At 58.1% G+C, this 15,120-nt stretch overlaps 1 protein-coding gene across 9 annotated transcripts in view; it reads left to right on the top strand.

Moving 5' to 3' along the window:
• Positions 1-15,120, top strand: part of CACNA1S (calcium voltage-gated channel subunit alpha1 S) — a 62,522-nt gene that overhangs the window by 4,215 nt on the left and 43,187 nt on the right. For all 9 annotated transcript variants that reach the window (XR_005057677.2, XM_037004720.2, XM_037004722.2 and 6 more), the window contains exons 3-5: positions 11,340-11,479; positions 12,963-13,105; positions 13,293-13,445. Coding sequence is in view for 8 of the 9 variants with exons in the window: in XM_037004720.2 (XP_036860615.2) it covers positions 11,340-11,479; positions 12,963-13,105; positions 13,293-13,445 (436 nt within the window). In the remaining variant the exon portion in view is untranslated. The remainder of the gene's footprint in view (positions 1-11,339; positions 11,480-12,962; positions 13,106-13,292; positions 13,446-15,120) is intronic.

A 15,120-nucleotide genomic window follows, 5' to 3' on the forward strand; every position in this document is an offset into this window, starting at 1 on the left:
TGGAATTTTTAAAATAATTTCATCTTTGAATCCATGTTATGTAAGTGAAGGCCGCTGGGACAATGACACAAGGACCAGGAGCTTGGAGGCATGGCCGCCTGCTGCCTCCCACCACCTCCCTGCCTCAGAGGATGGACTGCTCTGTCCCCCGCCACCCCCGCACTGGGGCCCCGGGCCCCCTGCCAGCGGGGTGGATGTGGGTGTGCTCTTTAGTGTCTCAGGACAGGGCACAGCAGTGGCTGTCCCCACCCGGGGCTGACGGTACCGTAGCCCATCCGGTGGGTGCGTGCAGGGGCAGCCTCTGGCCCATCCTCCAGTTGGGTACGCCATGCCCCCTGGAGCAGGGGCTGCCACAGCTTTGGGTATTGCCTGTCCACCTTCAACGGAGGCAGAGGCCCGTGGGAAGGGGGCTGCCCAGCACCACCTCCCCCGCTCTGGCCAGGGTGCAGGGTGTCTGGCTGTTGGGTGGTGGTGTGGAGGACCTGGCAGGGTGGGCAAGGGCCAGGGAGGAGGGAGGAGCGCCTGTGAGGGTGTGTACTTGCCCTGCACAGCATTAAACAGGCAATAAAAAGTTGCCATCATAGTTTTAAAAAGAGACAATGGAGACAAGGCAAAAGCTTTATATTTTAGCACCTATGGTGGCGCTTATTTCCTACCGTCTGTTTCCGTTCGCACTGGGCCCACCTGTTATACAGCAAGTCCCAGATCAGAGTGAGGTTGCAGACGCTTTGGCGGGATGGGGGTTCTAGGCTGAGGGAGCCCCAGGCAAAGTGCTGCAGGCAAGAGGTGGGGATGTGAGCTCCGGATTTAGAAAAATCACTCCAGTGCGAGTAGAGCATGGGCCGGGGTGGGGCGGGGTGGGATGGGAGAGGGGTGAGGAGGCCTCCGAAGGTGTCGGGCAGACTACGCTACGCGGGAGGCTGGAACTGAGGCAGGGGCATAAGAGGGCAGCGCCGCCGAGAGCTACTCAGGACCAATGGGACATGGTGACTGATGGAGGCAGGGAGGCGAGGGGGATGGAAGAAGAAGGCAGGGATGCCACTCAGGTTTCAGAGTGGTGACAGAGCGCATGGTGTCACTTACCGAGGCAGGCAGCATGGGAAGGAACAAGCTGGGGCAGGCTGAGTGCCACAGTGAGTTCAAGTGCATGCACCCTGAGGTATGGGCGCCCGCACCCACCAGGCACCCGGGTTGGCAGGTCTGGGTGTTTGACGACAGAAGGGTCCTCCTCCAGGAGATGCCAGACTAGCTGGGTGGGAGATGGAGCGGTGGGGACGGTCAGGGGGCAAAAAAGGCTTCCCACAGTGCAGAGTCGGGGGCAGCCAGCACCGCCAGTTGTGGCAGAGCAGCCCCCAGGAGCCTGGGTGCCCCTCAGGCAGCTCTCTCCTCTCCCCAGTGCCCCCTCCCGGCTTCCAGCCAGGGCACCTGGCTGGTGCTCCTCTGCCCCTGCTGCATAGAAGCGGAAACCGAGGCCCAGACAGGGCAAGGGACACTGGGAGGCCCAGGGGCTGGACGACAGCAAGGAGGGGCTCCAGGACACTGGCACGCTGGCCGGCTGCGTGGCGCCGTGGCCGAGAGGAACATGTCTCTGAGGTCAGCCCAGCTGGAGAAGCAGGCTGCAGGTTGGGAGACTGGGGCTGGCGCTGGCATATGTGCTTCTGAGCCCAGGCTCTGCCCCATCCTTGCTGCGTGATCTTGGACGTGTCATTGAACTCCTCTGGGACCTCCGTTCCCTCATTTGGAAAACGTGGTGAAGCTACTTCAGAGGAGCTCCCGGACGAGTCCTTGTCTGCTGTGGCACCTTATCTATGAACATGGGGAGGTTTTATTGTGCAGGTACCACAGTGCCCCAGGGTGGGCTCCCAGCCACAAAGCCGCTGGCCACAGAGACCCCGGGCATTCTAGGTTCAAAGAGTATAACCCCGAACACAGGATTATGCCAGTTAAAAATTCCTCTTCACCCCACCGCCATCTGTCTGTAATTCCTCTTTAACACTCCATCTCTTTCCCTGAAACATCCAACATGCCTGAGTGGCCTCCTGGCCACCCCGCCCCCACTCCCGTCCTCCTCGTCCTTATCAACAGTATCCAGTGTTTACTGAGCGCTTGCCCTGTGCCAGGAACCATCTAGAGCTTTATATGCTTTCTGTCATTGAATGCCCACAACAACCCCACGAGGCAGGGACTTTATTTTTCTCATTCTTACAGATAAGTAAACTGAGGCACAGGAAGGTTGAGTCCCCATATGCTTGCAGATGGCTATATGGGTGGGCTCGTAGCTGTTGTTGGGCACCTGGGTGCCACCCCAGCCTCTGGGCAGGACTCTACTTGCCCAAGAGAGAAGCCTGTCTTGGGCCTGGGGAGCCTGTGCCTACCAGCCCTGTCCCAGAATTCTCCCAGGAGAGGGAAGGCTAGAGGCTTCAGGTCACTGGGGGTGGGGGGCACTGTCAGAGGGGCAGGGGGACAGAGTAGACACTGAGGCCAGCAGAAGGGCAGGGAGATGTCCCAGGACAGCTGGCCGCCAAGGCCAGGACCCAGGACCCAGGGCCCCAGCCCCCAGCACCCCAGCCCAGGACCAGACCCTCCAAAGGCAGCTCTGTCCCCTTTGAAGTCCCACGTGCTCCCCGATGTCTGAAGGAACCCTGGGGGACCCTAGGGAGTAGCTCCGATAGAATTAAAGGAGATTTGGGGAATACCATCATTCCAACCTTGGCCAGCCTGCGGGCCCCATGTGGACAAGCAACAGTGGTCATGGTCGCTGATTACTGGGCAGAGACTCGAAATCAACCGCTTTTGCTGCATTATCTCACTTCCTCCGCAAAGCAGTGCTGGGTCAAAGCACGATTCAAACTGAGCAAACATGACTCTTATTAAAATATAGAAGGAACACACGTCAAAGATTAATTTGGCTCATGAGAGAACAAGTAGGAAGGTAGAGCCGGTTCCAAGAGAATTAGAAGAACAGACAGAAATGACATCGGAGAAGGGAAGGAGGTCACAGGATTGCCAGGTGAGATACCAGCTCTTGATGTCCCACAGGGCAGTAAGAGGGTCACCCTGGGGTTGCCTTTTCTCTCTGGCCAACATCATTTGGAGGCTGGGACAGTGAGAGTTAGACACAGGACAATCCCCCCTAGGTCAGTGGTTTTCAAGGGCGGACGAGGGGAGAGGCACTTGGCAAAATCTGGAAATTGGTGGGGAGTGTGCACAAGACCTTCAGGTGGGCAGCGGCCGGGGATGTTTCTAGACATCCTGCACCACCCAGGACAGGCCCCTGCACCCCACGGCAAAGGGTCACCTGGCCTGAAATAGGAACAGGTCTCAAGCCGACAAGTCCTGTCCTAGATAATTACCTACCTCTGGCTAAGCTGTTACAAAACGCTCCAACATGGTATATTCCAAGGACTTGGTGCCCACCCTTTGCCCCGTTTCTAGGTTCTGGGTGATCTCTGCTAGCACTGGTCGGGCAGGCCGCGCTGCTGCGACCTGCAAGCGCATGGGGCTGGCAGGACGCACCCCTCAGCAGCCTCGGCCAGGCCCCTGGTACATTCCCGAGGTTCAGGTTGCTGCGCAGTCCTCAGCTAGGCTGCAGCCTAAGCCTCTGGCATCCAGGGCGGGTGTATTTTTACAGGGTCTGGAATGTGCCTGCCCGCCACCTCCCACAGCCAGAGCCCACTCCGCCTCACCATCTGGTGAGGCTCCTGGCTCAGAGGGACCCCTGCCCTGGCCTTGACCCCCCAGAGGCCTGGGACCTGAAGCACATAGGCAGCCGAGCCTGGGCTTTGGCATAAGGGTCTGGCCTGGTAAAATGAAAGCCTGCCTTTTACCTGCACCCTGGAACCTGCCTCCTCCCACCGTGGGACTCGGTGCCCCTTCTGAGGACAGAGCACGCCCCGCCCCTGCTCTGCACCCCTCACACCAGGGCAGTGGGCTGCGGACACTGAGATAGTCCACAGCAAAGCTTTTGAGGAACCTGGGACACCTTGCCCAAGCTGGGCAGCCTTTGGGGGCACATGGGAAAGGATGGGGCTTTAAAAAGTCAGACAAAGCTGCCCCCCAGCCAGACTTAACACTGGCAGCTTCCTGAAGCCTGAGCCTCAGCTATGTCCTCTGTGCATAAGGGACCAAACTCACGTCAGTGAGGGCAACGATGCCGTGCCCTGTCTGGCACATGGGGTTTGCTCAATTAACATTCCTTCTTTCCCCTCTCAGCCCTCCCAGCCCACAGCTGAGTCACGCTGAGCCCAGGCCAGGGCAGGGAGGAGGCCAGTGAGACCTGGGTAGGGGTGGGGGCGGGATCTGAGAAGCCCACCCCGACGTCCCAGGTGTGCCGTTTCTCTCCCTCCCCAGCATGGCATGGTGGGTGAGACCACCAACCTTGGAACCAGACTCTCTGATTCACATGTGGCTCTGCTGCCCTGTTGCTGTGTGACCCTGTGGAAATTACTTACCCCCTCTGTGCTTTGGTTTCCTCACCTGTAAAATAAGGGGCAGTGCCTCCCTTCATGGCTCCTGTGAGACTGAGTGTGCATAGAATAAGGCCTGGCGCCCGTGTGGGAGGGTCATAGGCCTCGGATGTTGTCATGACCACCTGAGACAATATTGGTCCCCCACCCTCTTCCAGGCTGGCCCCCTGCCTTCCCCTCGTGCCCTTCACTGCCGCCCAAGCCCCTCCTCTGTTACTCTCAGCTCCTGTCTCCCTGGGTAGGAAGCCCTGGCATATGCAGCCCACCGAGACCTGAGGGGGTCTGCTTCTCCCGGGTGGAAGTAGCAGGGAAGATGGGGACCCCCCAGGGGAGGTAAGCCAGCAGGAGCAGCCCACTCGGGTCACGCTTCTTTGGGTGAGAGTTCATCAGCCTAAATATAGTCACTTCCCTCACTCCCCAGCTGGGCCTTTTCCAAACCTGGAGGCTGAGGTGCTCACAGAGGCAGACGCCAGGGCCCTGGGAACCCATGAGCGTCGTGTGGCCGCAGGACACCAGGCCAGCTTACCAGCCCGGTGGGTGGGGTGGGGGTTACAGCCTTGGGCACCTTGCGCTCCCTCTCCAAGCCCCCCTCTCCTTCTCTGTGAGGTGCGACAGACGAGTGCCAGGGCTGACACTTAATGCACAGATGAGGGGCTCGAGGAAGATCATCTTTTTGCCTAGAAACCAACCTTATGTGAATTGCCTGCCCATTTCTCTCTGGGGCAGGGGGAGCCATCTGCAGCCTGTCCTGGGGTCCCAGGCAGGGCTAGGGACCGGGGGTCACAGGCCCTCTGCCTGCCCTGGTCGAGGCCATATTGTTCCAGTCCGGTCCCCTCAGCCCACGCCCCGCTGTCGCCATGCAGTGTGTAGGATGCTGGAACCCTTGGCAAGGTGGGAGCCTGCTCTCCTGGGGGTCCTGGGGCCTCCTCCCAACCCTGCCCCATCTTCAGGGCACTGCAAGGAAGCCCACCTGGGCTGGGTGCACCCCTGAGAGCTTGCAATCCTGTCCGTCTGTGAGAGAGCCCTCTTTTTGACCGCTTTTTCCACTTGATGGGTCTGAGCTTCAGGAAACAAAAGCCTGGGACCCTGCCACAAACCTCCCTCGAGGCGGGAGGCCCCACACAGCTGTCTGCTTACAGGAGCTGGAAAGGGGATGAATCTGGGAGGAAACCAGTCATTAATATCATGAAAGCATCTTATATCGTCAGCTCCTAGCCAGTGAGCTTGCAGCAATTGTTGCAAGGCCTACAGCGTGAAGGGCGTGTGAGGGTCACACACAGCCCCTCGCCACCCAGCCAAGCGCCCCCCCACCAAGAACCCCGGCTTCCCTGTCCCTCAGCTAAACCCACTTTGGCTCGAGGTAGATGTGTGTCTTGAAGAGTTAACCAGCACGCTGCCAACGGCCCCACCAGCAGGGTTCAGATCCTCACAGGCCACAGAGCCCTGATCCTAAGGAAGATTCAGGCCCAGGTGATGGGGCAGGCGTGTGGTGGCAGGCCACCTCCTGCACGAGCCTACTAGGTTTTTCTGTGGACTCTCTAGACCCCAGAGCCCTCCCCCGGAGTCCACTGGGGGCCTGGAAACTGGAGTCCAGTCCAGACCTCCCGCAGGCCCCAGTGTGGGGGCAGAGATGCGGGGGAAGAGGGTGTGGTGACAGCTGCCTCTGTGGTCCAGACAGTGAGGTGAGGCCGAGCAGGACCTTTGGAGGGGAGCCAGCCAGCACCCGGCACTCTCCTGCAAAGCCCAGTGATGCCAGGGTGGGAGGGGCAGTCCCGTGCCAAGCCTGGCTGACCCCTGGAAATGGAAGACTTGGTCTGAAAATAGAGGCAGTGGGAGGCCGAGGGGAGTGCCGTCTGAGCCTTGCTTCTTTCATCCCAGAGTCCTGCTCCGACACTCCCAGGAGCAGGTGCAAGGCCTGGGGCCAGGGTCACACGCCAGGCCTCGCCCCCTCAAGCATGGCCCCAGGGAGCTGCAGCTGGAGGCATGACCGTGCAGGGGCAGGAGCACCCTGGGAGGGGACACCTGGCAATGAAGGCCCCCGTAGGGAGCTGGTGGCAGCACTCTCATCTCACAAAGCCAGACTGGCTCATGGTCTCCCCTGAGGTCAGGATGGTCAGGGAGTCAGACCTGGGGTCCAGTCTCTTCTTAGGAATAGAGGTCCCAAGACTGCCCCTGACCGATGCTGCGCCCCCTTGGAACCTGATGGCTGGCTGTGGATCAGGGGTTCCCACGAGTGCCTCCTTGGGTTCCACTCACTTGCTTGAGCGACTCCTAGAACTCAGAAAGATCACTGATTTACTATAACAGGGTATAATTCAGGAACAGCCAGATGGAAGCTGCGCACACTTCGCCCTCAGGGTACGAGGGGGAAGGGCACGGAGCCCCCAGGCCATCTCTGAAGGCTCTGCTCTCCCTGAATCTCCATCGTTACCAATCAGGAAGCACTCAAAAGCCAGCCCTTTTGGGTTTAAGGAGGCTTCATTTCCTGTGCGTAGCTGCTTCAGCCATTGGCCACCGGATGGAGCTCAGTCCCCAGCCCCGTCTCACCTCCTGGAGGCCCAGAAAGGCCCGGCCCTCTAGTCACAGGCTGGTTCATGTGGTGACCAGCCCCCACTCTCAGGTGGGCTTTGGGTATTCCGAAAGTCACCATTAACACAGCAAAAGATGCCTTTGTAGCTCTCACCAGTTAGAGACCCCAAGGGCTTTAGGACTTCTGTGTCAGGAAAAGGGATGAAGACCAAATACATAATTCTTATTGTAAACCACAACGTCACAGCCTCCCTTTGATTTCTGCAGCAGGGATGACAATTTTCCATTGGGTTTTTCATTCGCCAAACGTTTCTTGAGCGCTTACCCCGTGCCAGGAAGCACGCTGTGCCCGACTGCGGGGGAAAGACCCAGGTGCCGCTTTTAATTTCCGGTGCACCTGGACTGCGAGGGGCTCCTACCACTTCACAGCTCCTGCCTGTGGGCCTTACGGTGTGACTTCCACGTGCCCAAACTGGTCTGTAACCCACCCATGTGCCCGGCGTTGTGGCAGATTGCTGTAATGATTTCCAGGTGCTTCTCCTCAATGCCTATGCTTATCTTGCCTCAACGTGACAGCATCAGCACGAGGACCAGCACCGCTTCTGCCCCCCCATCTGCACCTTGAGTAGCACCTTGAGTAGCCATGCGCTAAGGACCTGATTCATTTCTTCCTTCACAAACACGGATGTGGCAGGCACTGTTCTGGGAGCAGTGACAGCAGTGACCCCTTCTCTCATAGACCTAATTCGGTGTCCCCCGCTCCCACCTGGCCCACCGTTTCGTGGTCCACCAGGGCCTGGGAGCAGGTGATCCTCCTGAGTAAGATCAGAAGGTCGGCAGCAGCCTGACACGGTGTAGCAGCGCCGGCGCCACTGCCTGCTCTCCATCCCGGCACAGGGCGCCTCATCATCTCACAGCGTCACAGGGATGGTGCGCAGCACAGGAAGAGGTCCTGAGAGAGGGACCACATCACGTAGCTCTTACGACAGTGCATTGTTATAACTGTTCCGTTTTATTATTAGTTATTGTTATTGATCTCTTGAGCCTAATTTATAAATTAAACTATCAGATTGCGTGTAGGGAAAGACATGTTACACATAGGATTTGGTACTGCCTAGGGTTTCAGGCATCCCCTGGGGGTCTGGGAATGTATCCCCTGTGGATAAGGGAGGATGGCCACATTCAGGTCGGGAGAGAGGGTTGAAAGACAGACACAGCGTGCCAGGAGCTAGTCGCTGCTAAAAAGAAGAAAGCAGGCCAAGTTAGACAGGGCGAGAGGAGAAGGGAGGTCAGGAGGGCCTGGGTGCGAAGGTACCATTGAAACTGGGATCCAAAAAAAGACGGTGAGCCCCGTAGATATCTGGGTAGAACATTCCAGGTGGGGAGAACAGGAAGGGCAAAGCCCTGAGGCAGAAATGTTTTCAGCTGGGCGTGGAGCGAGCATACACCTCTGGGTGCAGGGAATCAGAATCACTGGCTGGGGTAGGGGTGGGGGGTGTCCAGCCACCAAACCTCCCCTCACACACCATCAACAGAGACTCTGGGGAGCCTTCTGCGGGGGGTGACCCTCTCCCCGATGCCCAGATACCATTACTGACGGGAAAGGTCACATGGTAGAGAACGGAGGATCCTCACAGCTGGGAATAATGCAGTGTCAAGAAGGCTGCAGCTGGGGGAGGCAGCGGCCAGCAGCACGGTGTTCTGCGACGGCGAGTGTTCACTCTGTGCGGGGTGAGGAGGGCCCTCAGGGAAGACAGGTCCGCTTGCGGACAGGCCTTGGGCACTCCAGGCAGAGGGACCCTGTGTGCCAAGACACGGAGGCCGGGGCGGCGGAGAGTTGGGACCTGGAAATCATTCGCGGGACTGGCGGGACGGCCAGGGCGGCAGAAGGGGGTGATCGCAGAAGGCCTGCATGGCGATTTTACCTGGTAAGCAGTATGGGGCCAGCGGAGAATTACAGGAGAGGAAGGGGTCAGATCTATGAAGAGAAGGGCCGGGTGTCGGCGAGAGCAGCAGACTGCAAATCGGGAGAGCAGGCCAGGCCGGGGCTCTGGAGGACACGTGGAGCAGGCCCCCTTACGTCCTGGGGGCCACGTTTGTGGCTAACAGTGGGCTTGGGTTGTGGGGCTCAAACCCCCTCATTGACCACTCCAGTGCCAGGAGTCAGTGGGATGGCAGGGTAGGGGGCAGTTCAGGAAGACCTGGGTCTCCAGTTTGGGCAACCGGGTACCACTGGCAGAGACAGGAACCCATGAGGAAGGGCGGGCTCAGAAGTCTGGTTTGAACATGTGGAGTTCAGGGTAGGACAGGCCAGCCCTGGTGGGCCACCGCAGATGTGACCTCAGACAACCGCTCTGTCAAAACCAGGAGAACACAGTGGGAACCCATAGAACCTGGGGCAGGCGGGCAGTGGTGCAGACGGGCCTTGGAGTTAACAGGCTGTGGAACCCGAGTGAGCCCCTCCCAGGCCCACAGCCCTGGACAAGTGCACGCGGGGCCAGGCGGGGGCAGGGCAGGCGTGGCAGGTGTGGGCAGCCCTCCCGCACACGCACACATAGCGGGCAGCCCGGTCTGTGAGCGCTGCAACTATTCTGGGCCCTGTTTTCCTTCCCCTCAACCCCACTTCTCCAGTCTGGTCCCTGGGGTTGCAGCAACTTAAAAATGTAGGTGCTGACTTGAGTTCACTCTCCTCCCCACGCCTGCCCCTTACTGTTGTGTGTGACTCCCGGGGACCCTGCCCTGCGGCGAGACAGAACCACGCCCCGGGGCTGTCGGGCTTCACCGCTGGGCAGGGAGAGCAGGCTGCCGCGCGACTCCCACCTGGCGTTACATGAAGCCTTCTCAATAGGCCCTTTCTGAGAATGCCACGGCTTGGCATTTTAATCATACATTATCGTTTTCTGGAAGAAGGAGAAAGCTTTGGGATTACAAATTAGTAGAAGGAATTAGGCGCGGCAAAGTTAAGGAAAGCAGGTTTCATCCCTGTATGCCTCAGTTACCCCGCTATGTAGAAGGGGACATGATGCTCTCAGGAAAATTCTCTGCAGGACAAGTGGGGAGTTTTCTAGGACCACACCTACTTCCTTGGAAGCAAAATTAATTATCTTCCAAATCGTTAATGGGGCAGCCAGTCCCTGACCTGGCTCCGCCCAGAATGAAGGAGCTCTGCACTCACAGGGTGATCACGCCTACATCCTGTGCTGCTGGGGGCCGCCGGGGGAGTGCTTTTTCCTGGGGGGCGACGTTTGTGGCTAATGGTGGGCTTGGATTGTGGGGCTCAGACCCCCTCGTTGGCCACTCCAGTGCCAGCCAAGTTCGACACACCTGCCTCCTGTAGTTGTGCATGCTGGGGCCGTCCATGCAGCAGGCAGCCCCTCAGGAGACAGGGCTTGTCTGGGGAGGCCTGGCTGGGGTGGTGGGGGGCTCTAGGAAGCCGCCAAGCCAGGGTTCAGATGGCTGCAAGGAGAGCCGTTTCAGCCTGGAGTCCTGACAGAAGGGACCTGCTCTCTCAGTTAGAAATAGCTCTGTCTGGGTGCAGAGGAGGGGCGGGGTGACTGGCCAGAGATGGGCCACCGGGGAAGGAGTGGGTGGAGCCAGCAAGGCCTTCTGCAGGGGCACCTGAGCTGACACCTCGACCCTTGCCTGTAGGGCCTCCTCTCTGCACAGAGTACCCGGATTCCCCTGGTCTTGGTTAATGGGGCTGGGGCCCTTTAAGGGGCTTCCTGTGGGCAGCTGGGGTGGGCAGGGAGGTTACAGAACAATTTATTAAAGGCCTGACCAGCCAAGGAGGGCCAGCTTGAGTTTTGAGAAATGCCTCCTGCCACCTCCTCCCGTCAGTCCTGAGGATGCTGGGGGAGGAAAGGTGCCAGACCAGGAACCCCCCGGGGCCTTCAGTCTGGGGGGCCCCTGGACCATTCACTCATTCCTCCAGTCCTGGGCCCTGGAAGCAGAGTAATGAAAAAGAATGAGCAAAAAGCCCCATACTTCAAGTCTCTGTCCTAGTGGTTAAGATAATAAATGAACAAGATAAAAAATATATGGCATTTTTAGCCAAGGATAAGTGCTAAGAAGACAAAATGAAGCAGGGAAGAGGAACATAGCATGGTTAGCATGGCTCAGATTGTCCTTGGGTGGCCAGGGAGGGCCGCGGAGGGGCTGACTTTTGGGTGCAGACCTGCAGGAGGTGAGAGGGCGGCGGGGGAATGGCAGGCAGAGGGAATAGCGAGTGCAAATGTCCTGAGGCAGGCACACTGGGAAAATAGGGGTGGGTGGAGGGAGAGCAAAGGCCGGGGAAGGGCACAGTGGGGAGGCGCAGAGCAGTGTGGGATGCCCCTGTCCCCGCAGGAGAAACTGGAGTATTTCTTCCTCATCATCTTCTCGATCGAAGCCGCCATGAAGATCATCGCCTACGGCTTCCTGTTCCACCAGGACGCCTACCTGCGCAGCGGCTGGAACGTGCTGGACTTCACCATCGTCTTTCTGGGGTGAGGCCCAGGTTCGGCGGGTTTGGGGTCCGAGGGGCTCTCTGAGGACCCTGTGCCCTGCGTTACGTCCACCAGCATTCCAGAGGCAGGAGGGGCCCCCGCCCTGTGCTGAGCCCAGCCACGGAGCAGCCCGTTAGGGGCCCGCCTCCATGGGGATGCGGCCAGTGTTGGCGGAAAATGATTCTTCTCTGGCAGGTCAGCTCTTCCTCTCCAGCAAGGCCCTGTGAGGTCCTTATTTTTCTCACATTACACAAAATTAGAGATGATGTGTGTGGTTCCAGTGTGCAGCAGTTTCTGGATGTTCACAGATGTCTTAATCTTAATCATTCATTCATGGACCTACACGGAGTACCTATTATTTGGGTTCAATGGACATTTAGAGACCTTATGAATGCACTCCAGCTGCCGTAACGCGATATTGCAGATGGTGGCATATAAACAACAGAAATTAATTTTCTCATGGGCTGGAGTCTGGAAGTCTGAGGTTGAGGTGTTACCAGGTCTGGCCTCTCCCAGGGGCCCCCACCATGTTTCCACACAAGGTCTTGTCTCTGTGCGTCTCTGAATTTCCTCTTCTTCTAAGGACGCCTGTCACAGTGGATTAGGACCAACCCTGACAGCCTCCGTTAACTTAATTACCTCTTTAAAGGCCCTACTTTCAAAGACAATCTATTCTGAGGTCCTAAGGACTAGGGCTTCAACATATGAATTTGGAGGTGCCCACAGCTCAGCCTGTAACATGGCTTCTAATAACCATCACCTAATGTAACAGCAGCACTTATCAGGCACTTACTGTGTGCTTTACGTGTAACATTTCATCTAATTCTCCTCTTATTATCTCCACTTAGGAAAGCTAAGGCTCGGAGAAGTCAAGAAACTCACCCAAGGTCACACAGCAGGCTAGTGGCAGTAGGATTATTCAAACCTAGGCAATAAATATGATGTTGATTATAGAAATGGGACGATAATGGAAATGGGAGTAAGTTGAGAGAGGAGGAGGGGGTGAGCAGGAAAGAAAATAGAAGGGCGCTGTCCTAAAACAGTAGTACAAATAAGCGTTTTTACACAGACAAAAAAAAGAAGGGCGCTGTCAGAGAGCAGCGTGCGGAAAACCCGCAGGGGCCCTCGCTTGGCCTTCACCTCTGGGCATCCCGCAGGATGAGGGGCTGCCAGTTGCTTCGGCCCCCCGTGGGGCACACTCAGGCCTCGGGCTGGGGACGGTAAGCCCGTGGCCCACGTCCCTCAGCCCTCCCCTCAGCGCCCAGAGCAGACACCATGCATGTATCCAGCACCTTCTCACGGAGTCTGCACATGGCCTCAGAGTCTTTCCTGATGATATTCTCAAGGCAGGCATTGCCAGCTCGGTTGGCAGGTGGCGGGCCGAACCTGCCACCCCTCGCCAGGCCTTGCCGCCAGCCCCAGGCCCAGCCCACCAGCACGGCGGCCCGTCCGACAGCCGAGCCCTCTTCTGCCCCCGCTTCAGGGTCTTCACCGTGATCCTGGAGCAGGTGAACGTCATCCAGAGCAACACAGCCCCCATGAGCAGCAAGGGAGCCGGCCTGGACGTCAAGGCCCTGAGGGCCTTCCGCGTGCTCAGACCCCTCCGCCTGGTGTCGGGGGTGCCCAGTGGGTGGCAGGCGGTGCCCCTGCAGGCCCCTTTTCCCTTCCCACACTGTTCCCTTGCCCGCTTCTGGGTCCCCCTCCTACCCCTCTGCCCCCAAGGCTTCCCAGGGTCTGTGGTGGGGGTGGGTGGGCCAGAGACCGGGGGTGGGGGGAGATGACGCCTCCTGCCCCCCTGCCCCCCCCACTGCAGGCCTGCAGGTGGTCCTCAACTCCATCTTCAAGGCCATGCTCCCCCTGTTCCACATCGCCCTGCTCGTCCTCTTCATGGTCATCATCTACGCCATCATCGGGCTGGAGCTCTTCAAGGGCAAGATGCACAAGACCTGTTACTTCACTGGGACAGGTGAGATCCCTGGGGGCTGGGGAGGTGGCACAGATGCCCGGGCAACCCCAGGGGGGTGCCGCTTCCGCTGTGAAGAAGCCCCAGGCTGTCACTGCTTCCCGTGCCTGCTGACCTTCGGAACGGGTTTCTCTGGGACAAGGAGAAGTGGAGGAAGGACGGTGCCCAAGGGGAGTGCGCAGAGGCCTGCCCACGCTTGTTCTGAAGCGCCCACACATGGTCGGTGTGGCACCTCCTGGCCTTCCGGGCTGGCTGTGGGCAGAGGTGCGGGCTCAGGGTGGGCCTGAGTCTGTGTCTGCTTTGCCTTGTAGCTTTCGTCTGAGCAGCGCCCCCAGAGCAGGTGCCCCAGACCGGGGCTTGTGCGGGACCTCGGGAGAGCACCCGGGAGCCAGGGGGGCCGTTTGTAGGGCGGTCAGAGGTGACATGCCTTGGGCCAGGGGGGACCCGAGCTAAGCCTTCTGGACCAGCAGTTCTCAAACCGTATGCCCTCGGGACCCCTGGGCACTCTGAAAAATTATTGAGGACCCCAAAGAGTTTCTGCTGACATGGATTTTATGTGTTGATATTAGAAATGAGTATCATTTCTATGATACTCATATAATGGCATTAGAAACAAAAGCTGAGAAAAATATCATATGAATTAATTAATTTTAAAAGAACAAAATAAACCCATTATAGACAAACATAAATAATGTGTTCTTGCAGAAAAGTAACTATATTTTCCCATGTAAAAAATATTTAGTGAGAAGAATGGTACTAAGTTTTGTCTAAATTTCCTTAATGGCTGAACAGAAGTCCGCTGGGTTCTCACATCCGCTTCTGCTTTGGTCTGCTGTGACATCATGTGTCACGTCGGCTCTGGTGAACTGCCCTGAACTCGGTGAAAGAGTGGGAGAGCAAAGGGCAAATCATGTCTTGGCATTATTATGAAAATAGTTTTGACCAGGCGGATACCCCGCACTCTGAGACTCGCTGCCATCAAGCGGCAGAAGCGCACGGGTGTTCGGCTGAGGCATTAATGACGCCGGGGCTGCAGGGACCTGGACATGGCCCAAGAAAGAGGGGACCTCCCTCTGGAGCCCTGGCACCTAGCTCACCAGAATCGCACAGGACAGCCAGGACCACAGCGACCTCCACTGCCTCGGGGCTCTCTCCTCCCGCCCTCAGGCCCTCCAACGAGGGAGCAGGCGGCCCAGGCCCAGACCCGGCTCAGAGCAGCCATTCTGACAAAGGTTTCAGTGGCTCTGTTCCAGTCACCTCCCTCTGCAGCCTCTTCCTGTCCCCATAATGATCTCTGTCTGATAGTAAACATGATCAGGACATCAGGAGGGGCTTCCTATACACAAGTTCAAGGCCAGTCTGGAGGTCTCCTCCAGCACTCTCCTGAGTTCTGGGCCAGGGCTGTCGGCAGCACCCAAACACCCCTGTGGGTGGGGGGCTCCCTGGCTTGAATGGGTCGGGCAACATCAGAATGCAGGACCTTGGTGGTCTCCAGCTCCCCTCTCTGGGGACTGAGACAATGTGGCAGACCCAGGGAAGGGAGGGCATTGCAGCTCTGATGAGCTAACCAGACCTCTGAGCACCAAAGGAAACAAAAACATCCCAGGACAGGCGGCCGTCAGGGGGTCGTCAGAGGGGAAGGATTCATGAGGCAGGAAGAGCAGCGTCCACACACAGA

Source organism: Manis javanica, chromosome 11 (genome assembly GCF_040802235.1).
Source record: "Manis javanica isolate MJ-LG chromosome 11, MJ_LKY, whole genome shotgun sequence".
NCBI classification, from domain to species: Eukaryota; Metazoa; Chordata; class Mammalia; order Pholidota; family Manidae; genus Manis; species Manis javanica.